This window comes from Bidens hawaiensis, unplaced genomic scaffold (assembly GCF_021521415.1).
Source record: "Bidens hawaiensis isolate Kalapana, Puna unplaced genomic scaffold, B.hawaiensis_p1.1 tig00018610_1, whole genome shotgun sequence".
NCBI lineage: Eukaryota > Viridiplantae > Streptophyta > Magnoliopsida > Asterales > Asteraceae > Bidens > Bidens hawaiensis.
Genome location: NW_027492819.1, coordinates 169,599 through 193,449, shown reverse-complemented (window position 1 = coordinate 193,449; position 23,851 = coordinate 169,599). Strand labels below are relative to the sequence as shown.

General features: G+C 36.7%; 1 protein-coding gene across 1 annotated transcript; it reads right to left on the bottom strand.

Moving 5' to 3' along the window:
* Positions 1-12,041: 12,041 nt before the first annotated feature.
* Positions 12,042-20,239, bottom strand: LOC143556541 (putative serine/threonine-protein kinase PBL7). The gene is made up of 7 exons (XM_077045831.1): positions 19,948-20,239; positions 18,331-18,699; positions 16,444-16,656; positions 15,572-15,943; positions 14,674-14,917; positions 13,425-13,572; positions 12,042-12,778 (listed from the first exon to the last, which is right to left on the bottom strand). Exons 2-7 carry the CDS (start codon positions 18,680-18,682, stop codon positions 12,407-12,409), a joined length of 1,701 nt encoding a protein of 566 aa, XP_076901946.1. The 5' UTR covers positions 18,683-18,699; positions 19,948-20,239; the 3' UTR covers positions 12,042-12,406.
* Positions 20,240-23,851: the final 3,612 nt, after the last annotated feature.

Here is a 23,851-nt window from a genome sequence, read left to right as displayed (position 1 = left end):
TTTTTGGGTTTTGTTCTGGAACCGTAACCTAAGGCTGTAAGCAAACCGGGTGTCCGGTTGTCCGTTTGGTAGGAAGTCCGCTTATGTTTGTCCGTTAAATAAATGAATCGGGCACAGACGATAAATTTTGTTTGGTAGGCTTAACAGATGAACACGGACCAAGGTCGTGCTCGTTCAATAGTGTTCGTGAACGTCCAGTAATATTTTTCACTTTTCTCAAAGGATCCAAGTGAAGGAAGTAACACGTGAATTGCTAAAGAGCCCTTTCTTTTCGAATAATTTCAAAACATTTGTGTTGAAACATCACTCGGAGTTCCAAGTAGTTGTTCACAATTATGGATCTTCGAACCCCTTAGGCGAGTCATGCTATTGTAAACATAACTTTAAACTCTCCACATTGAGAATGGTTATTCTGTGTGACTAACCTCCAACATGAGAAACACTGACAGAGCTACATATATAGGAACGATGTCAAGCAACACCAATGATTTTTTACATTTATGTAGAGCATATAATATGGAAATTTCGATTTAACCACAATCGTTTTCGTTTAGTGAGCACATAAATTAATTTGCGTAGCTGATTAAAACAAAGTTTGCATTGGCATAGTGGTATAAGACTATTATGCGTCCCTTGCTCACTAGTCATTGTGTTTTTCCGCACACCATTGTGACTTTTCGCTTATCATTGTGTCTTTTTTCGTCAATGTGTATTTTCACACACCATTGTGTCTTTTCGCTTATCATTGTGTCTTTTTTCGCCATTGTGTCTTCTCGCAAACCATTGTGTATTTCCGCACATCATTGTGTCTTTTCATTTATCATTGTGTCTTTTTTCGTCATTGTCTTTTTCGCACACCATTGTGTCTTTTCGCTTATCATTGTGTCTTTTTTCGTCATTGTGTCTTTTCGCACACCGTTGTGTCTTTTCGCACACCATTGTGTCTTTTTGCTTATCATTGTGTCTTTTTTCGTCATTGTGTCTTTTCGCATACCATTGTGTCTTTTCTCTTATCATTATGTCTTTTTTCGTTATTGTGTCTTTTCGCACACCATTGTGTCTTTAATTTGAAACGTAAAACACAATGGTGAATACGTATAACACAATGACCTAAAACGTAAAAAACAATGATGAATACGTATAACACAATGACCTAAAACGTAAGACACAATGGTGAATACGTATACCACAATGGCCTAAAACGTAAGACACAATGGTGAATATAATGACTTGAAACGTAAAACACAATGGAAACAACATATTACACAATAACACAATGAACAACAAAAAAACACAATTAAAAAACTCATTAATTTTTTTATATTTTTATATAATAATATGATACTCATATTAAAGATAAAAAAACGCTTATTATTATGGTGATTTTTTTTTAAAAAATAATGTCGTATGAAAATGTTATGGACATTTTAAAATAATGGGGGAATTGACATGTGCCTTGCATGTGGAGAGAGAAAGTCAACAAATGTGTGTTATTATCTTCATGCCATTTCCATTAATTTTTATTTATTAAATTAATCCTAGTCATTCAAATTTAAGATGAACGGACATGATTCATTATCACCCTTCTAATTTTTGTTGTCCTTTGTATTTTAACTTTACCCCTATTTTATATACCCAAACACTTTATAGTCTATTTGGTATGTCATAGCTCATTCTAATATCATAATTTTGCTAATTGTTATGTTTATTACTATAATTTTAATTATTGTTTAAATAAAATAGTTTACATTATTTATGTAATGTAAGTTTACATTTAAATAAATAACTTATGTGTTGTTTGTTTTTCCCAAGGTAAATGTCTGCAGTATGCGGACCACATCTGTTGGCATCTGTAACAGAAGAGGCGGACCAAACCTCTGTAGTCTGCAAAAAAAAGACTATTTGTTTTTTAACATATGCAGACTGCTAAAATCAAACATAAATTTTTAAATAAGTTGAAATTTAAATAAAAAAAATCATTCAACATAGAAATTTAAATAATAGTCAAACAACAGTGAAATAATATTTATAAAACCACAATAATATTTTTTTTAAATCACTTGTTCCGTAATTTGCATAAACAATGTTATTTGATAGATGTTGTACTTAAAACAATGTTGAAGGTGATTTGTGAAAGTCGAGAACAATTCATTTTCTGTATCTATTCTTTCTTTTGCTAACATATAGAAATATACAACAAATATGAAAATACAAAGAAACTTGCTTTAGGGTAAAATATTATGTTCAAAAAGATTATTAGATGTCAACAAAATCCAAGCCCAATTAATCCTATTTTACTTAAATGTCCAATCATATAATTTTAGGTTTATTCTTGTCAAATCTCATAATATTATTTCTTTAGCAAAAACAAACATGACCATATGTAATATATAGAGAACACATATGTAGATTGCTAAAATATATTGGTGGTGGTGTATGAACCATTGTAGTGGGTGGTGGTGGTGTTGGATGTTGATAGTGGTAGTGGTGGGGGGTGGTGATGGACGGTGGGTGGTGGTGGTGGATGGTGGCTGTGGTGGGTGGTGGTTGTTGTGGTGGACAATGGTGGTAGACGGTGGCGACGACAGACATTGGTGGTGGGTGGTGGACGGTGGTGGTGGCGGACGTTGGGTGGGGTTGGTGCTGGATGGTAATAGTGGTAGTGGTGGGTGGTGTTGGTGGATGGTGGCGGTGGAAGAAGGTGGTGGTGGTGGTAGAAGGCGGTGGTGGGTGGTGGACGATGGCAGTGGCGGACGGTGGTTGTTGGTGGTGGCGAACAGTCGGTGACAGTGGTGGTGGCCGACGGTGGGTGGGTAGTGGTGGTAAACGGTGGGTGGCGGTGATGGTGGATGTTGGTAGGGTGTGGTGTTTTAACCTTTTGTAAACCTTATAAGGTCTCATAACTGGATGAGCCAAATCTGCACCAAGAAGAGCTTGCGCATACTTTTTTTAATGAAACGTATTCAAGAAAACAAACAGTCTGCAGATGGCAATGTCTGCGTGTGATCTGCACAGCGCAGACAAAAGAGGTTGTGCAGACCTTTTTCGGAAAAACAAATAGCGCCTTAGTTTAGTTGTCTACCCAATCCTTCAGATTTAATGGATTGGGTAGACAACTCTTCGTTAAGTGTAGCTAAGAAAGAAGTTGTAGGCTGAATTATATATGTCACTTGGTGGGCTATTTGGTTCGAAATCATCTGGTATTCTTGAAAAGTCGATTAAAAAACTCGTGGTTGTATAATGATGTTATGTATTTTTCTTTCTATTGGTTCTCGAGTAGAAAAAATAGGTGTAAGGTTTTTTGAACATGGTGGATGAAAAATCTCATGCTTTTCATATAGTTTTTTTTCTTGCGTGTTTAGCTTGTGGCTGGTCGGTAATTTCTAAATTTTCGTCGTTAAAAAAAACAGTTTACATTTTTTAATACACTAAGGGCATATTAATCCGGTTCAACCGGGATACGTAAATTCCAAGGGCCGGTCCTGACTAACACATAATCTGATAGCTTTAGCAAAGCCAAAAAAATAGATATTTAGGCATCGGTTTATCTTGTATCTTGGTACACGTGGCTAAGTTAGCATGCAAACTTGTAATTCAGCCTACAACATAACAGTAACACACATTGCGTCTTTGAAGCTTCCACATGGGGAATTACATGAAATTCAAAGTTGGAGGCATCGGCTAAGCATGTTGCCCATTTAGCCAGCAAGCTCGAAATAGAGCTCTTTGATTAGCTGAAATAAAAAAAAGTCCAGAGAACTATATATGCAAAATCACGTCTATTTAACAATTTCAGAAAAAGAAATTGCCAACATTGAAACTATTGGACTAAAACCGTATATTTGAACAAACCACATGGATGAAAATTGCAGTTTACTCTTAAATTTTTTTGTACCGGCCTCCGAAATAACGTGACCCAAATTACCAGACACCCAAATCGTTACCCCGAAATAATATTATTCATTAAAATTTCCGAAAATAGCTATTTTGACCACCTTTTTCTATAAAATACGGTTTTTAAAAAATTCTTAAAACAACCTATTTTTTTTTTCCGTCGGATCCAACGGAAACTAGAATTGATCCGACGAATTAGTATAGCCTATCAGATTTTGAAACGCATTCAAATTTTTCGGTGGATCCGACTTTTTTAAGGTATCCGACGAATTCGTGTTCTAGGCGACCTAATAATAAACAGTCGAATCTGACGGTTCAGCTCATGCTTCCGTCGGATTCGACTGTTTAATTTGTCAGCCGAACCCTAGATTTCAATTTGTGGGTTTCTGATTTTGAGTTCTAGAGTGAAATTGAAAACTATGGTTGTGTCATACTCGAAAAAAAAGTAAGCGATTTGCACTAGCTTGATTTTGTGGAGAAATAAGAAAGATGGAGATGGAGATGGAGATGGATATGGTTATGGAGGATGAGGGGTTGAGAGGTAGAAGATAAAGAATTCCATCAGACCCGTTAAAAATTCCATCGGATCTGATGGTTCTTTAACGAATTTTGTTGGATCCATTAATACATTGACACCTGTAGCGATTTTAAATGTCCACTAGTTTCGTCGAATCAGTTCTTGTTTCCGTCGTTCCCGACGGTATTTTTTAGGCCATTTTAAATATTTTCGTAAAATATGGGCTATTTCTAAAAAAATTGGGTTAAATTAGACTATTTTTAGGGATTTTTTTTTCTTATTAAAATTGTTTACAAGGAACAAAGTCATTCATATGAACAAAAAGTAAATCTTCTGAAAGATTGTAATTGTTTATATAATCGTATTGATTTCTCTAACACGTAGATACAAGTCAAACAACATACAAATGAGATAATGGTTTTGAACTAATGTTTATGACTTCCAAACTCTTTGCCGAGATGACTTGGTGTCATGTTTTCTTAAGAATATGTACTTTTTTGTATTTATATAAACTGTCTTGTTTTTATGTACATACTAGGGTTAGGTTTGTGGATTTTGGTGTGTGAAGTAGAATAATTTAGTATTATAATAAAACAAGGTTTTTGTCTTCTTCACATAAACCCATCCTTTTATTTTCACTTCATGTTTTGGTGACACGTGGTTTCACCACAATTAAGAAATTGACAGTTCCATAATATTACGGTTTCATGTAACCCTCAACTCCCACATCTTCGCAACCCCATCAATACTTCCAGGCTTCCTTCCAACAACCTCACTCTAATATATTTGTCACTGATCAATCATTGTCTCTTATCGCCTGATTTTGATTGGAGGTAATTTAGGGGTTTTGTTTACAATAATTTGAAATTGATTAGGTTATGGTTGATTCAAGTTAGTTAGGTATTATCTGTGCATACAAAAATTAAGGTACTTAGTGTTTGTTGGAAGCGCCGTGATGGAATTGATAACATCAGGAGTGAATCAATTACTGGATAGGGGAAGCTGACTCTGAGGCCAATGATGCCATCAATCGGTAATTTTCTTTTATAGTTTTTCATTATCTCTATTCAAGATTACTGATTCACCCAATCACCGTTTGAGTGACTTCTGATTATAGCCCACTACTGATTCGCCATTTCAATTTTTTTTAACTACACAAGATTGCTACTGGTGGGTTCACTCCCGATCGCGTTGCGGTGAGTGTAATCTGTTGCTCTTTTTAGAAGTTGTGGTTTTTTGTGTGAGTTTAAGTTTTGTGTAAACTAATGGTGCCGATTGGGTGTTTGGTTCAATGGAAGGACGGATATATATAGTTTGACTAAAAAACTATCTTGAAATTTGAGTGCCGATAATATTAATGTGTTTCAAATAACAAGTTTTTTTCGTTTGAGGCTGTTAAGGTGAAAATATGGTAGGTGAAGAAACACTAAGTGAACCCTGAGCAGATTATAGATAACCTGGGGTTTAAGTAATGTTTCCCACGAGGATGAGGTCCAGCAGAGAAGGTTGTTCTTCAAGCGACCTGCAAAACAGACACCGTAAGCTCGTCACTGAGAAGGGGGGGGGGGTTCCTCCTTGTGACCACCCTCCGGCGTGAGAATCAGACTAGATTGCTCTGAATATAAGTGTATATTAAGAGATTGCTAGATAAGATTGAGATATCAGATGATGTCCTTACCATTCCAAGGTGTTGGAGTATTTATAGCCGAAGGTAGGTTTCCTAGAAGGTACAGCCGGCTGAATAGTAATCCTGTTCCACCAACAGTGGACTACGCACAGGCCATGCTGGTTGGTGGATAGACTACGGCCAACAGTAAAGGTCGGCTGTATACTGTTCCTTTACTGCCGGCTACGCACTGTTCCACCAACTGTAAGCTGCGCACGTCCCATCGTAAGGGTTGGTGAGTAGGCAGCGGCTAATAGTGACAAACAGTACTAGAGGGTGCTCCTCCTCGTATTGTTGTCGGTGAGCTGTCACCCTGTGATTGGTTCATGGGCTGCTCTGGTCAAATTGTCTGTTCCGCCCATACCTTAGTAGGTATAGTACGAAAGACCTTCCAGAAGCATATGGACTGGCTCATTTAGGCGGGAGTATTCCCGCCTTGCTCATTCCTTCATGTGACTACTGAAGTGGCTAATGCCTTGTGCGTGTAGCCTTGCTGTTAGTGCGGGTAGTCTTCCCTGATGGCTTGTATCCGCAGCTGCGGGAACAGGCGGGGTACTTCACCATTGGGAGGCTTTCCCTGCGGGTACAGCTGGCGTACTGCGCGTAAGGTTCTTTGAGCATGGTGGGTCCTGCTGGAGCAGTTAGTCATTGCGCAGACGTCCCTGTTCAAGGTGAGTCTTGCGGGTCCAACTGGGCTCTGCTGGGACCTACCTCTTCAGTAGGACTATTTATGATCAAGTGGAACTTTACTAACAATCTAACATTATAAGAAAATTTCCCAAAATTAATAAGGGGCATTTCCATCTCCACGCGCCTACACATAACTAATTTACTTTTAGATTAAAAGAATTTTTTTTCATTAGTGTTAGTGACAATCTATCAATAGAACGGTGTTACTGATTTTTTTAAGAGGTTCCATGCTTGGTAAGAATTTTGATGTTATGTAAGTGTTACTTTATACATAGCCATTTGTCATGGAATAATTTGCTTTTATATTCCCTGAAGTTGTTAAATGAATCAACTGAAAGCATTCTTTATTTTTGTGGAAGGGTATTTTGGTATTTAGCCAACTCAAATATTGTGTTTCTTGTCTTGCATGAGTTACAGGGTCTTGGTCAAATCTTCATGGGAAACTTCTATGGAAGAGTTGGAGCCAAAATCATAGTATTTATTTATTTGTTTATTCCATTTTTAGTTTTCAAGTTGGAAAATGTAAATCATATTTTAATGTGTTCTCTTGCATAGCCATAAGCTACTATGGAATTCCTAATTTTTTTCCTCCAAAGTAAAGCCATAGGCCCATATGGGCGATGATATATGCTTATTTTGTGAAAATTGGGGCCATTATTGTTGTGAGGCTGCTAAACATACCCCCCTTACTCCATTTTTATTAAATATACTTCCCTTGAACTTATTACATAAATTACAATTAGCTTTTGACATGATTTATATACATATTAGTCCATACAACATTACTTTCATTTGATAACCTCTACTACATATATCAAATTAAAAACTATCAAGTATTACAATTAATTTATTTTTTTAATATTAATATTATAAATATTTATAATATCTTTTTTCAATTTTAATAGTATATATATTTATAATATCTTTTTCAATTTTAATAGTATATATATTTATAATATCTTTATTTTACCACTTTATCTTTTACAAAATAAACCAAAAACCCGAAACCCAAAACCCTAAACCCGAAACCCAAAACCCTAAACCCTAAACCCTAAACACTAAACCCAAAACCGAACCCTAAACCCGAAACCGAACCCTAAACCCTAAAACCGAAACCCAAAACCCTAAACTCGAAATCATAAAAAGAAAACGCAACTTGTAAAAAAAAATATTAAATCCTTACTTTTGTGCTAATTTGGTAATTATATGATTTCAAAGGTTAATATGAAAGTTGGTTTTTCCAGGGGGGAGGTATGACAAGCAATCAGGGGGTACATTTAGCCTGTCTTGGCTTCTTGCTTATTGTTGGTGATATAGCTAATTAGATGCTTAATTATCGGTGTTTATTGTAACTAATTTATTTTTGATTACCAGCATTTTGGTTTTATATATACAGGTTGTTCTTCAACTATCCTCAATAGTTGTTACCAGCTTCGTGTTACAATGTAGTGGAACATAAATCTGGTGCTTCTAAATTATTCATGTTTCTTCTAAACAACATCTGCAACAAACCACAACCACAATATGTTGGATATTCATAGACTTACCATCTATTAGACTGGTCGCTATGGGGCTCCAAAGGCTGAGCTGGCGGGCGCCGATGGGCGCGGAACACCGCAGTGGGGCGCGGTCCAACCAAGGGCGCCGAGGGAAAGGTGGTTCAAACGGCCGGCGCGGATGGGAAATTATGTGGGCCCCCCCCCCTCTCTCTCTCTCTCTCAAACACACATACATACCTGGCGGTGGTGGTGGTGTGGAGGTTTTGGGTGGCTGTGGGTTTTGGAGGTTTTGGATGAGATCGATGGTGGTGGTGAGACCAGTAATGTTAGTGGTGAGACCAATGATGGTGGTAACACAAGGGTCTCCGACCAATTTCCGGCCGTCGGTGGCTGTGGGTTTTGAGGTTTTGGTGAGATCAGTGGTGGTGGTGAGGTGGAGGATGAGGAAGAAGAGGTGAAGGAGGTGGGTTTCCGGTCTGGCCATTTGAGATGGGTTTGTGTTTGTTGATTTTTTGGTTTTGTAAAAAATAATAAATAAAGGGGCTTCGAAGCCCCCACACCATTGAGGGGCATCTTTGGGTGGGGCTTTGAAGCCCTCGGTGTCCACATGACGCTGACGTGGCATTGGGGAGGGGCTTCGAAGCCCCTCACCACAGCGACCAGTCTTACTAATGTTGCCTTTGGTGTTGCAATTAATCTGAATCGTACTTTTAAAATTATTTAAATGATATTAATTTAAAATGTACTTTTAAATGTTATTTTTCATTTATCATTTACCACTTTCTAATATTCATAAAAGTATTTTAGATATTCAACTTCATGCATTATAATGGTTTTCGACAAAGTCCAAAACACAAAATATGAATTCACAAAACATAACACTAGGGTAATAGTGTAGCATATAAATTTCTAATTGTTTTTAGAAGCTACTAATAACAGTTTTGTTTACATAGCATAATATAAATTGCAAATGTAAAATATTCAAATATAATATGTATTCATCTATTATAAAATTTCATAAATTTTTAGTACTTAATCCCGTGAAATACACGAGTTATAACATAGTAAATACATACATAAATGTTAAATGGGTTAGAGCCTATGGGCTACCTTTCACATGACATGACAGCTATAGATACAAACATTCATGTTTGTCGCATGTTAGTTGTAGGCCTCACGGCCCATATAATCCAATTGGCATACCCCAATCCCATCAAGTCTTCCAACTTTTTGTTATGTTTAAAAGAATATAATTGTCATATTCGAATATCTTCTTTACTGTCAATACACAACCAACTTATATGGAAGATCATTGAAAATCGAAATAACACATAGTGTTAAAAAATGTAAATCAGATGTTTACATATTTATGTTATAGATGACCATTAAAATAGTTGCATTATACGCGTGTGACATGCCTATATTTCCAACTAAAATCATATTCAACTTGAAAACACGTTAAAACCATTTTTAACACTAACTTTTATGAACTTTTATCTTTTTGTCCTCTTTATATGTTATTTATTAATCTTTACCAAACCAAACAAAATTTTATAAAAAAATATATATACATGGATTACAAAAAGTATATATGTATCTTGTGAAGTTATATATATAATTCATATGAGATAATTATATAAGAAATATGAAAGAGAACGCAAGAGAACTTGAGAGAGAGCTAGAGATAAATATAGGAAAAATATTTTATTTCTTTTAAGGGATGTCTTACAAATGAGAAAGAATCTTCTTTATAAATAAAGTTGGATGGTCCAGGGTTATTCATTATGAATAAAGCTGGTAGGATGTGAGGGTGTCTGGTGTTTTGGTGTTGGATCATTTGAGACTATCTGTATATATAGACCTTTAGCTTGTACTCCTTTGGTCTTGATAAGAAGTCTACAAGGATATTTAGGCTGAGGGGTGTGGAGCGCGAGAGGGGGCGCGCGAGCCCATCCGCTCGCGCCCCGGGGCGCGAGCACCACACCACCGAGGCGCGAGAGGGGCGCGAGCGCGGAAATCCAGGCGGGCGCAAGGGATCTCGCGGCTGGGAATGGGCGTGAGGGAGCCTGGGAATGCGTAAATAGAGCCGTTGGGCTCTTTATGTTTATTAAAAAAAAAATTTTTTTTATAAATTGATTCGATTTGTTACCTGATGGTGAATAACAATCTGATCGGAGTTAGTTGTGTACGGCGGTATGACTCCGGCGGTGGTTCACGGCGGCGTTGAGTAGCCGGTGGTGATGAGAGTGGATTAGGCGAAGTAGCGGAATTAGGGTTTGAGATATTTGTTTGTTTATATTTGTGTGTTGTGGGCTGATATGCTTGTGGTAACCGACCTCTTGTTTAAGTTGTGCATTATGAGGTTGTACACTTTGCTTGTTAGGTTGTAAAGTGAGTTACTTTTAAACGGCTTAGGGTGTTTTATCTAGCGCGACGGATAGATCGGTAAAACCCAAGTGTTAGGACGGTAAGTGTATTATAATATTGAAACTAACTAAAACAAAAAAGTTATAAAAATTGAGGTGGACTGATGGAGTGGAGTCGGTCGGTAAAACTTGGGCGTTGAAGCGGCGAGTGTATACAAATTCGGTCGGTTTTATGTCATGTTTGTTATGGTAACGGAACAAAAACAAAGAACGAAAAAAAATTGGTATGATCGTTTTTGTTATGTTCGTTATAGTACCGGAATTAAAACAAAACGCGTCGAGTCTACGCAAATTCAGTGAGTTTTAGTCATATTCGTTAAGGTAGCGGAACTAAAACAAAAAATAACTCCGATCAGATTTTTTAATAATACGTTTTTTTAATACATTTATAAAAAAATAAAAAAAAAACCGCTCGCGCCCCCTCTCGCGCCCCTCCACACCAGGGCCAGGGGCGCGAGCGGGGGCTCCAACACCCATCTTATCAAGTTTCTCTCTCTGCCACACGTCACAATATTATTGTCTGGCGCCCCCACTCACGCCCCCTCTCGCGCCCCCGACACCCCTCAGCCTTAGGCAAGGAAAAGGCAACATTACAATAGCTATACATAAGTATTACAGGGCTACAGGCTTACTTAAACATTATGTCATGAATGACATAAGTACATGCTTACATCATTTTAAGAGTGATTAAGCCCATATTATTTAAATAACAATATTAGCACAACAATTAACAAAATACATAAACATTCAATAACTTTGTCTTTATGTAGATTATGAACCACATATATGTAGTTTCGCGAGTGACATGTATTTTTTTGTTTGTTTTTAGTTTTGTTAACAGATTAATGATACATAAAGAGAATAAAAATTATAAAAAATTGTTTTTAAAAGTGGTTGTGTTGGCTTTTACGGTATTGGCAATATAAATAAGAAAATTTCTTTTTTAATAAAACATCACTCATACCAGAACCCAAATTTTAAAACTTTAGAATTTCATTGTAACATGAGTTGCATATGATCTTCATGTCAGAAACTTACAACTCTAAAGGACCAACAAACTAAACATATTTCAACACCCTCCTTGCATTCAATCAAATTATATACCACGTATTGAAGGTGTCCCAAATATCGTTGATCTAGCAGCAGCGCCTACTTCCATCACCAAAAAAAAAAAAAAAAACAAGTGGACAACACAGCGAAGTCAATTGTCAACATGTCGTTGATGACAGCTGGAGGTGTTCAATGCTAACAAAGTGAGAAGATAGATGTACTCGAGGTGGCGTAAGCTCGTATTCGTGTAACTTATTTTGTTTGTTTTAATGAAATTGTAAAGTGATATTTTTATGTCCCTATATCTTTCATGTGGAGAAACAACCACAAAATCATACAAGCCATTTAAAAAACACGCTTTTCTCAAGAAATGCACAATTGGGTATGTACGCTTTAACGAGAAGTAACATGATTATAAAAATACAACACAAAAAAAAGAACTTTGAATCGTTACTGGTTCCTGGGAAGTCTCCTCTTCCGGGTTAAAATAAACCAAACTCGAGTTCTTAATCTTTCACCATGAAACCCGACTTCATCATGATGTGGATAATGGGCCCGAACCTTACGCAACCCAGCCCAGAAACCTTATCCAACTTCCACTTTCAAAACCCTCAACACATATTCGGATACGATCATATGAACATATAAACACCCGGGCTTTCAATTATCTGCCTTCATGAAGGTCTTCTGAAAAGAGGGCTGTACGGGAAATATTATCATGATCAAACACACTCAGGCCTGAGTACGGGCCCGATGAGAAAATAGAAGACGTAGCATCTGATTCAAAAGTAGTCGAAGACTGTTTTTGACCGGGCCGGGTATTTGTTGCTGATGTGTCTTGATATTCAGTGACATGTTGGACCATTTTTAGTGACTGCACAACTTCCCCCATTGTTGGTCTTTGATTTACCTCGGGTGCTACACATGCTGCCGCAATTGTACAAACCCGAGCTAAATCTTCAATCGGGTATTTTCCACCGAGCTTCGGGTCAACTAGTTCTTCCAAACGATCCTTATCTCTTAAGACCGGCCTCGACTGTTAATTAAATTTGGTTTAGTAATTTACAGGTTGCAATTTCATATGAGTTTCTGTTTTATCAGAAGCGAGTCAAACAAGAAAAGCCCAAAAATTAGCTTAAAAATGAAAAAATAAGTTAAATACGCCAAAAGTAGCCCAAATTGTACTTTTATTAAGGAAAAAGCTACAATATTTTAAAAAATATAATATCAATAATTTTTGTGATCATATATGATTATTTAAAAGGCAACTTTATAATTATTAAACTAAAATAAAATATTAAATATCTAAAAGCTATGGCTCGTTCCTTTTGTTCTCAATAATAAAAAATATTATTTTTTTTAATTTTATAGTTCGTTCTTTTTGTTCTCCATTCTCTAAAATAGCAAATTACTAATGGCATACTAAAACATATCATGTCAAACATTATTGTATAAAATAAATCTGACATAGTTATAGAAATAGAAAAAAGGCAAAAGAAAAATAAAAATCAAAATACTTATCTGTCATAAGCTACGGTTCAAACTTCAAAGGTCAAAGAGTTTTATCACCAATCTAAAACTTGTATATATTCATTTTATTTTATTCATTTGAAACCATATATAGAATACTACTTGTTGAAATTTTAAGTGTAAATACATAGATAAAATAAAAGTCAACTCACCCAAGAGACGAGATTTTCCTGTCCTGACGGTTGGGTCATATCCACTGGCTTTCGTCCGGTCAACAGTTCAAGTAGGACCACCCCATAACTGTACACGTCACTTTTAACTAACAGATGACCGGTCATGGCATATTCGGGGGCTACATACCTGTAAATGATTTTATATTCATTAATTCATAATAATCTTGAAAATGAATTATGTTTTCAGAGTTAGAGTAGTTTATTTTTAAGTTGTGCATGAAACCGGAAAACCAGAGGCAGAAAACGGAATTCAAACAAAAACCGGCGGTTTGGTTTTATGTTTTTGTTAAAAAACGACTTTTCAGTTAAGTTGTGGTATTGCATGCAATAAAAACCGGAAAAACCGAATATATGGATTTTCATTTTTAGATTACAATGCCAAATGGTTTATAAGAACTCAATAAACAATGTAACCTAAATATTTAATCCCAACATATATAATAATCAATGACTCATTAATGAATACAAAATTTTTGGCCCAAATTCAATATATTGAGCCATTTTTTCCGGTCCAAAAAATTCAAGCCCAAATGGTAAAACGGTAAAAACCAAAACCGAATGGTTTTCAGAAACTCGTTACATTATTGGCAAAAATTTTCCTTGAATTGTTTAAATATGACATAACTGTTCTTAAATTTTAAGATTAAATTCTTCGGGTACAATTATTACTACTAAAATGATTACTCTCAGATTACTAAAAGTATTTATATACTTATTTTTAGGTCAAAATATTACGTAAAAATAACTATTTTAAAAAGTTTTAGGTTTGGCATTGCCGGTTTCGGTAAAAGTCGTGTTTTAACGCTTAAACGCGTACCTAACACATGGATATTTATTTTAAATCTTTGAAAAATATTTTATAATATTCTTTAAGTTAAACAAAAATACCAAATTTAAACCAAAGATTCGATTTTCGGTAACCGGCCAATTCAAACCACTAGTTATTAAACCGTTTATAAAATAACGGGGTCAACTCCGGGGGCATTTATTTGATGATGGATAAAAAAAGGTGTGTGAACTTCTCCTGTAGCGTTTGTTTGATAAGGAGTTAAAATAGGTTGACTGGTCAGGTCAATTCAGCCCGACCCGACCCAGCATCCAACCGACCCGTTATGCGCCTTCACTAAGAGTTTTATAACTTCTAATATAGCTAATAAGCTTCATATCGCCTTAAGTGTCGCACAATAATATTATCTCAAAGATATGATAGAAAGAAAAAATAACTAACCCGAATGTACCCATAACGCGAGTTGACAAATAAGTTGCTTGGCCTTCGGGGGCCTGTTTGGCGAGGCCAAAGTCTGCAACTTTAGCATGAAAATTGTTTTCAAGTAAAATATTAGAAGCTTTAAAATCTCTGTGAATCACACAAGGTTGTGAATCTTCATGTAAATATGCAAGTCCTCTTGCAGCATCAAGGGCAATCTTCATTCTCGTATCCCAATCCAATGGACAGTTAACTCCTAACGGGCCTGCAAAAGGCCAATAATACCCTTGACATAAAATATTATGGCAGAATAAATATCCAGTTTCAACTGAAATTTTATAATAAAAATACTCAGGTGACCTGCATATACATTATCCCTAATAAAATGAACATCTAACTAGGCCTGTAAACAAACTGTACGTTCAGTGGTAAGTTCATGTCCATTTATCAATAAACAAACGAACAATAACATATATTTTTGTTTATTTAGCTAAACGAACAAAACACAATCATACATGTCTCGTTCGTTCATTCAAGTTCGTGGGCATTAGTTTACATTCACTCATTTGATTTGTTAATGTTGGCTAGTATACATTGTTTAAGTTCGTTCATTGACATTCAGTACATGTTTTTGGCCCATTAAAATTTAGGCTAGTTTTAATAAGCTTTTAGGCCCAACACATTGATATCCACATTTACTATAATTGGTTTTAGCTTAGTTATGCTTGTTTATCTATGCTTAGTTATGTTTGTTCGTTTACGCTCGTGAAGCGTTTGTTTATATCGTTAATGAACAAACACCAGCAAGTCCATTTTCTTAACGAACAAACATGAACATGTTGCGCTCGTGTCCATTCGATTTGATAAAGGCCTACATTTAATTAAAAATAAGAGGATACAATTAACAAAAACAACTTACCATGAAGCCAAGCCTCCAAGCTTCCATTAGGAACAAGTTCGTAACAAAGCAAATTCTCTGAATTGTCACGATTGCTATAATAACCGACAAGTTTCACAAGGTTCCGATGATGCAACCAACTAAGCATCTCAACTTCCACCAAGAACTCTTTATCGCCTTGTTGGCCGCCACTAGAAAGCCTCTTTATAGCTACATGGGTCCCATCAGTTAAAACACCCTTGAAAACTCTTCCAAATCCACCTTCACCAAGTAGACTTGCTTGTTCAAAGTTATTTGTTGCTACTTTTAGTTCTTCGTATTCAATAAAGCGTGTGCTTGTAGGATGTGTAAAAGATCCTACGGTTTGAAGAGGTTCCGCCAGCCTTGGCTTAACTGTTTTCAAAAGGTTAAGAAAGTAAGAAACTGAAGAAATAAAAAAAGAAAGTTGACCGAGGGTGATCCAAGCTTGAGTTTGAAAAACTACCCACGAGCTGAGCTCGAGCTTTAGAAATAAAGCTCGAGCTAGAGTGCTCGAGCTTTAGTAAGTCAAGCAATCCGAGCTCAAGTTCTAGAAAGTTAAACAATCCGAGCACGAGCTCTAGCAGGTCAAACGAAACGACCTCGAACTGTAGCAAGTCAAACGAGCCGAGCTTTACACACCTAGTTTTATACTACTTTAGGCTAGTTCAGACAGGTTTTTTGCAGATTATGGCCCTTTACGCCTTTGATTACTATGGTTATTATAGTAACTTTGTTATGTGCTAATGTCATAAAACAGCGCACTTAGATATTATATATTATATTCACTCTACCCACACGCTAAAACCTAATTATTTTGGACTAGAAGCCACGATAATCAGAAGTTCATATCCATAATGTGCATAAGCTCATACCAGTTTCTTTTGGCAATGATTCCGTCTTTCTTCGACGTGAAGTACAAGAACATAGTATAAGAACACAAATAACTGCAAGAGAAAGAATTCCAGCACCGATGCCCACAACAAGAATCAAACTGAGGCGTTTTCCATTACTAGAACTATCTGATGACGTTGGAGATGCAGGCTTTTTGGGAGGCAGTTTTGTGAGCGGTGCAACGACACTAGGCGCTGCAAGCATGTTGTAACAATTATAATTTTTAACATGCAAATATGTGAAGAAAAGAAATACGAAACGAGCTTTATACTTTTTACTAATTTTAGTAACAAATTTTTAAGTTAGCGTAAAATAGAAACCAACTTAAACTTATTACCAGGTTTGGCAACAAAGATACATTATATTACTATTCTAGCAACCAAGTTTGCATTTTATTACTGGTTTATAGCAGAATATGACTGATCATTTTGCTTTGTTGATTTTCAATAACTGCTGAAATCTTATTTGTCATTATAGTTTAAATGTATATTGTATAACCTTAGTGACATTTGATGTGACATTTAATAACAATAGCCCTTATGGCTACTGTTATCAACAGATTTTCTATTACTTTTCTTAATAAGAGTAATTAAAAAAAAACTATTAGACTAACCCAAGTATTTCTCCCTCTTTGACCAATTGTTAACTTTTCTATTTTAAAATGTCTTACTGTTCTAAATATTTTAAACAAATCATGCAAAAGTTTGTTGCCCTAATGATAATGTTAGCATTTCCCTATCACAGAACCTGATAGGAACAAAGGACAAATTGCACAAACTTATAATGTCGAGTTTCTTAAGATTTATGAAAAAGGGCAATTGCAAAAACTGTCCTAAGGACCATTTCCCTATCACTAACATGTATCTCGCGAGCACGCGCATATATCATAGACTCCTAAGTCCTATTAAACGGCTCATAGAATCATCTTCACGATATTGAGGTGGATGTGCTCCAATACTTGGTCTTCAATTTTCTAAAAAGGTAATTTCAATCGCTACGATGACGTTTACGTCAATCGATCGTAGATATTGAAATTACCTTTTTTGGAAAATTGAAGACCATGAATTGGAGCACAAAGACATAGGTATGATAAAGATGTTTTCATGGGCCGTCCGCCATCGTCAAGAGGCAGTAATAGGGGTCAGTGGTATACCAGTGTGCGCGCGATACAACTTTGCTGATGGGTATATGCTGACAATAGTCCATAGTAGGTCTAGTAAACCGGGTGACCCAAATCAACCCGTAGACAATTTACATTTTGCCCATATCAACCCATTGTTTTAAAACCGGGTCACCATTGCCACCCATAAATTCCTTAGGCCAGTTTGTGCACTTTGCCCTTCTTCTTAAGAAACAAGACATAATAAGTGTTACTAATATCAGCAACAAATTGTTCCCTTGTGAAATTTGCCCATTTAAAATAAAAAAAGCTAACAATAGCACTTACAGGTACTACTAACAACCAATTTTAACTACTTTTCTTAAAAAGAGTAATTGAAAAGACAAAATATTTAGACATCCCCACCAATTAAACTCATTGAAGATTGAACCCACCTTTGTTTCTCTATCTTTAACCAATTATTAACTTTTATTCTTCAAATGTCTTTTTGTTCTAAATGTTTAAAACAAATCACGCATAAGGTCGTTAAGACTTGCCCTAAGGACTATCATTAACATTTCCCTATTAAAAAAATAGAGTTAGAAAATGATCATTTTTTTCAAACGAAACAAATATAATTTTTGTTTTCCATGTAACTATTTTTTGCATATGTGGGCATGTGACAAGGCAAATAGCATGTCATCAAGTAGTGCCACATCAGCAATGATGCAATATACAGATACAATCAGTTAAAACAAGGTAAAGTTACCTGGGGCAGGAGCAATGGGCTTGAACCAGATTAAGTTAAGAAGCTCATAGCCACCGACAAGCTTGGGGTCTAATTGAACCTTGTGCATAATAAGTGAAGAGTTTATACGAGAAGCTTCAGTGGAAGTAAAACTAATTCCTGTGTGTGGAGTTATATCCATTGTAATATTAAGTCTTGATAAACTTAGTAAATAGAAGTTTATTAGCTCAATTTGAGAAACCCTAAGACCAAGTTGACTAGAAAATTGTTCAAGAAATTGATCCCAATTCGGGCTCGAGACATTTATAAGAAGAATGTCGAGCTTTATCGGATATACACAGTCACACTCCTTAGTGTCTCGTTTTAGCACCATTTTGGGTCCACAACAGTCTACAAAAAAGAAACAAAAACAAGTGTTAATAAAAAGGAAAAAAGAATGGGCAATTTGCCGAATGTTCTGTGAGCCTTTCAGCAAGAAGTTCACTTATTTAATAAACGAACGAATGAACTCATACAAATGTTGCATTCCTTTTATTTAGTTTCATTTATGTTCATTAGTTTATGTCTGTTACATTCATTTATATATTTATTTAAAATAATTATGCTCAATACATTTTGGTCTTATTCTGTGAAATTATCACTTCTTACAAGCTATTTTAATTTTATTAATTTTTTTGACCCAACAGATGTTCCCTTTTGATTTTAACGGGTGTGTTTGCTCGGTTATGTGAGTTCATCTATGATCATTCATTCATGTTTGTTTACATTTGTGAACTGTTCATTTATACTATTAACAGACAAGCATAGACGGACGACACCAACAAGAAAACCATGTTCTTTTAATTGTTTGTTTGATCTTTTTGTTTGGTTAGTGTTAAACAAAAGAACATGACATGCCGTTTTTGTGATTGCTCGGCTCGATTACAAGCCAATAGCAAACCAAAACAGCTTGTGGTTAACAACTCATTTTCCATACGAAATGGTCCAGTTTAGATTAGGTCGGCCTTCAAATACCTTTTGTCTGCTTTTTTTAAAGGTATATGAATACATGATATGTTGTTTATGATTAAAAACAATAATAACCCAATGATAATCAAAAACTTCAAATAAAAAGACTTTGAAATTGTAGGTAGTCAAATAAAATAAACTATGGGTGAGTTTTAACCCGTATGACATGTTCCCCCGGTGGATTAATATATAAGTTTGATCCAATTAAGATTAAAAAAACAAATGAACTCATTCATAAGTAAACTGTCAAAATTTACAAATGCTTATAAAGTTAAACTAGTCTAGGTCGGGTTGGGTTGATCCACAAACACTTATTTTATCGGTTTTTTAAAATACCATATGCAATTCCTGTGTTAAACTTGATCAAAAAACAATATTATCACAATCATAGTCTATATCACTAAATAAACGATAAAACGACTCAAAAGGTTGTATGCACTATGCAGTAAAAAACTATAGCTTTGGGCGACTGTCAGCACATTTGACCAAAGTAATACTTTGTGATCAAACCTAACACAATCAGCACCATTGTAAGTAAACGGGTCAAACTTAACAAAAACTTACACAAAAAAGTAATGAAAACCTTTTGTAACTATTTTCAGAAACATATGTCAAAGAAAGGAGTCTTACTGGAGGCATGAGGAGACAATGGTGGCTGGGCTAAACCAGTTGGTGATGCACCCGCACCAGATTGACTAGGAGCCAAATCGGCTAACAGCGGGGGAGTAAACAATGGTCCATGGTTAGGTGGCTCAGCTTGTAATAGCACAAATTTGGGTCCACTATGGTCTGAAAGACGTCTCTTAGGTCGATATATGATGTGTGGCCCGCCTCGGTTATCAGTAATTTCAGCATAAACAGTGAATATTATAATATACAGAATAAGTAACTGTTTCAACAAGAAACGAATGGTATTGTTTATTGATCCTGCAATTTAAATAAGGAAGCATAATCAAATCAACCATATGTCAATTAATCATGAAACTGATGCTATGCAGTTAACGCAGTTGAAAATCAAATAGCGGTCAGTCAAGGGCCGCTATTTGAGATATAGGTTATCGAGGTTATTTTAATATCATGCAAAATTTGTATATATGTATATCATATATTTATCAAACGTAAAGCATATATAATATTAATAGTAATATCAAAAGTCAAAACATAAAAGTGTCAATATTTGAAACATGATCTAATCATGAGCAATGAAATCTTCTTCCAAGTCGCATCAACCAAGGAATCCAATTGTTCATCAAGATAGCAGGCAAATAGTGGTCGATAATAGGGGTTCTGCTATTCCCCACTATTTTGCAAGGGACCGCCAACCGCTATTGACTGCATAGAATTAAATTCTATGGAAAAATATCGGTTATTGCGGTGGGATATCGGTAATTTAAATACCTTTGAGAATTTATATATATGACTTGACAATTTAACACTATCAGTTCAACATACTATCCTACCATTAAGCACTAACAATTGTAGCAGAGCAAGTAGGAAGTTAATAAGACTTAAAACAGTAACATTAAGCACTAAAAATTGAGAATTAAGAGACTGATACTGATAATATCAGGAGCAAGGGAGCGATAACTGATATATCATTTACTTACCTGCATAGGAATTGAATTGAATTGATGATACATATAGATAGTTGAAGTAATTAGGGTTGAAAAGGCTTCTAACATAATCAACGAGAATGAAAAGAACATTATAGAAGAAAGGCTAATGAGAATTATAGAAATCAATCAGGAGTGTAGTGTAGGTACAATAGAATAGAATTGAATGAACATATATATATATATATATATAAGGAATGAATTATAATTAGGTAAAATCGCACCAGTGCAGCAGCTAGAAGTAGAAGTAGAAGTAGAAGTAGAACGAGCAGGCGACTTTATAGCTTCTGGCATCACCGATGGAGGTTGAGGTTGAGGTTGAGATCTGCGGAGATTCAATCAACAAAGATCAATCAGTTAGATTAGATTATAACAGATCACATTCACTCCGCCATCAATACGCACAAATTAAAAGGTAGGTTTTCTCTCTCTGTCTGTCTGACTTTAACGGAGAAGAAAGATACACACACACTTTATAACGGTTAACAGACATCGCCGTCAATCTCCTCACCGTCCAACCAACTTTCAACTCTGCTAACTTTTTTTTAACGGAGAATTTCACAGTTAACTTGACCGCAGCTCTCAAGTCGGAAGCCCCAACCGTCCCACTCTGGTCAAGACTATGTTGTTTTAATCGGGTCCACGCTTGACATCCGAGTTTGGCTAGGCGTTCCTCGAGAAAATTTACAGCCACCTGCCACGATGTTTTACCCTCCACAAGAGCAAGTCCTCTGAAGTAAATACATTGTAATAGAAAACTCAAAACGGCTTCCAGATTCGAACTGAGACCTCAAGGAGGTTAGGTTCTTATCCTTCGACTCCACTAACTACTCTTCTTCTTGTAGTAATAAGAATTTACACTGCATTAGCATTAGAGTTTTTTTATTTAAGGGATTGAAAAAAAATAAGAAAATTTATTTTTTTTATTTTTGAGTTTTTTTATTAAAAGAAAAGAAAAGAATGGAATGAAAAGTTGATCTTTTTTTCCTTCAAAACTTTCATGTCAAATATGGCCGGATTGTGAAGTAAAGTTTATATTTCATTACCATATTATCAATTTACCCTATCTTAATTCTCTTTTTCATGTTGATCCAAAGCCTTTCAAGTGAGCCTTTCAAATGGGTTGATTTGGGTAAATATTTTAACTAGAATGGTCAGTTGAAATTTCATCTTGTTAATTTTGGGTAAGCGGGTGACAACTATAAGCAAATGGATTGATGTGAGTTAGTGTCTTAAAGAGATGTGACATGTTTTGGATAGTAACAGGTTTGGTTGAGAACACGTTTTCACGCCCGACGGGTTTTGGATCGGAACATATTCAGTTAAGATCAGGTTTTGGGGCGGGACGTGATGGGTTTCGGCACAAGACAAGTTTCGGGTAAGAAGGGAGTTGGCTCGGATAGTGTTTTGGTTCATAACGGGTTTCAGATCGGAAAGGTTCGGTCGAATTGGGGTTCGTTCGGTTTCTATTTATTCGAATTGGGCTTCGGTCCGGGATTGTCTTGGGGTAAACACCGGCAACACAATGTTTACAAACACTACCCCAGCCACCCAAGCTGGGGCAAGTGAAGTACATTTTACGAACACTACCCCAGTCACTCATGTAGGGGCAAGTGGAGTAAATATTCCACTGGGATTCACTGATGCCCAGCTGGAAAAACGAACTCGAGCCCCTCGCCAAACACTTGATCAAGTGAAGGCATGGGCCGAGGCACGTCAAAGAGAATCAGGCTGAGTTGGACGAACGCTTGCGTTCAGTCCAACAAACTGAGGAATTCGGTAGTACTCGCCAGCACCTCAACATGAGTAGTGAGTACGAGTACTCAGACGCCGAGAGGGAAGACTCCGACACCGACGCGAACCCTCGCCATAGGGCGAAAGGGAAGCGTAAGGAAACGGATCCCCAGCCAAAAAGGAATTTTGGGGAAGCATTCCAACCAGTCACGGAAAAAAGCTCGCGTGACTTCTCCAAGGCCTTTAGACCTACTGCCACAAACGCAGGAAGGTCAAAATTTGCAAGGGACATTGCAGAAGCAATCGCCCCGAGGAGTGCCAAACAAATGTCCAATATTGGCACATACGATGGTATATCCGACCCAGATGACCATCTGAACAGATTCATTGCGGGGGCAACCGTCAGTAACTGGACGGAACCCACGTGGTGCTACATGTTCCAGATGACTCTGGTAGGAGCAGCCAGAGCATGGTTCGACCGTTTACCGGTCCACCACATTTATGACTGGGCAGACTTCCAGAACAAGTTCAGTCAACAGTTTAGTCAACAGAGGAAGCACACTGAGGAGCAGTGGACGATCCTCAACTGTGTGAGAGAAGAGGATGAATCCTTACTGGACTTCATCACCCGCTTCAACTCCAAGAAGCTGAGTCTGGGCAACATCAGTGAAGACCTCGTTCGCGCCGCTTTCATTCAGGGCGCTGAATACCCAGAACTCATCCGCACTCTGACGGGTAAAGACGGCATGCCATCCACGTGGGATGCCATAATGACGGCAGCCAAGCGCTTTGCCGAAACGGAGAAACAGCTGGGAAGAGATCTCCCCCAGAATACAAACCTCTACACGCAGAGGACAAGGGAGAACAATGTGAGAACCGCCCGGCTAAACAAAAAGAGGCGGCAAGGTATTTGGCAGTCAAGGATAAACTTTGACACCCCCTCAAGCTCTCGCCCTCTGGTTGGCGGAAGGGACAACACGCACCCTTCGAACCGGAAAAACCGTTGGACGCCACTCACCAAGAGCGTCACGGAGATATTTGCCACGGAAAAACTGCCGTGGCCAAAAGCCCCAGCGATCCGACAGAAACCCAATGCGGATCAAAGCAAGTCTTGTGACTTCCATGGGACAAAGGGCCATAGCACTGAGGAGTGCACATCCTTGAGGGACATCGTCGAGACATTCGTC

Excerpts from the sequence above, each read along its gene's own strand:
- LOC143556541 (XM_077045831.1), bottom strand. The coding sequence starts at position 18,682 with ATGGTGCTAAAACGAGACACTAAGGAGTGTGACTGTGTATATCCGATA. Across the intron at positions 16,657-18,330 it reads GCCCATTGCTCCTGCCCCAG|CGCCTAGTGTCGTTGCACCG; the intron begins GTAACTTTACCT and ends ACATGCTTGCAG. Across the intron at positions 13,573-14,673 it reads CGCGTTATGGGTACATTCGG|GTATGTAGCCCCCGAATATG; the intron begins GTTAGTTATTTT and ends AATCATTTACAG.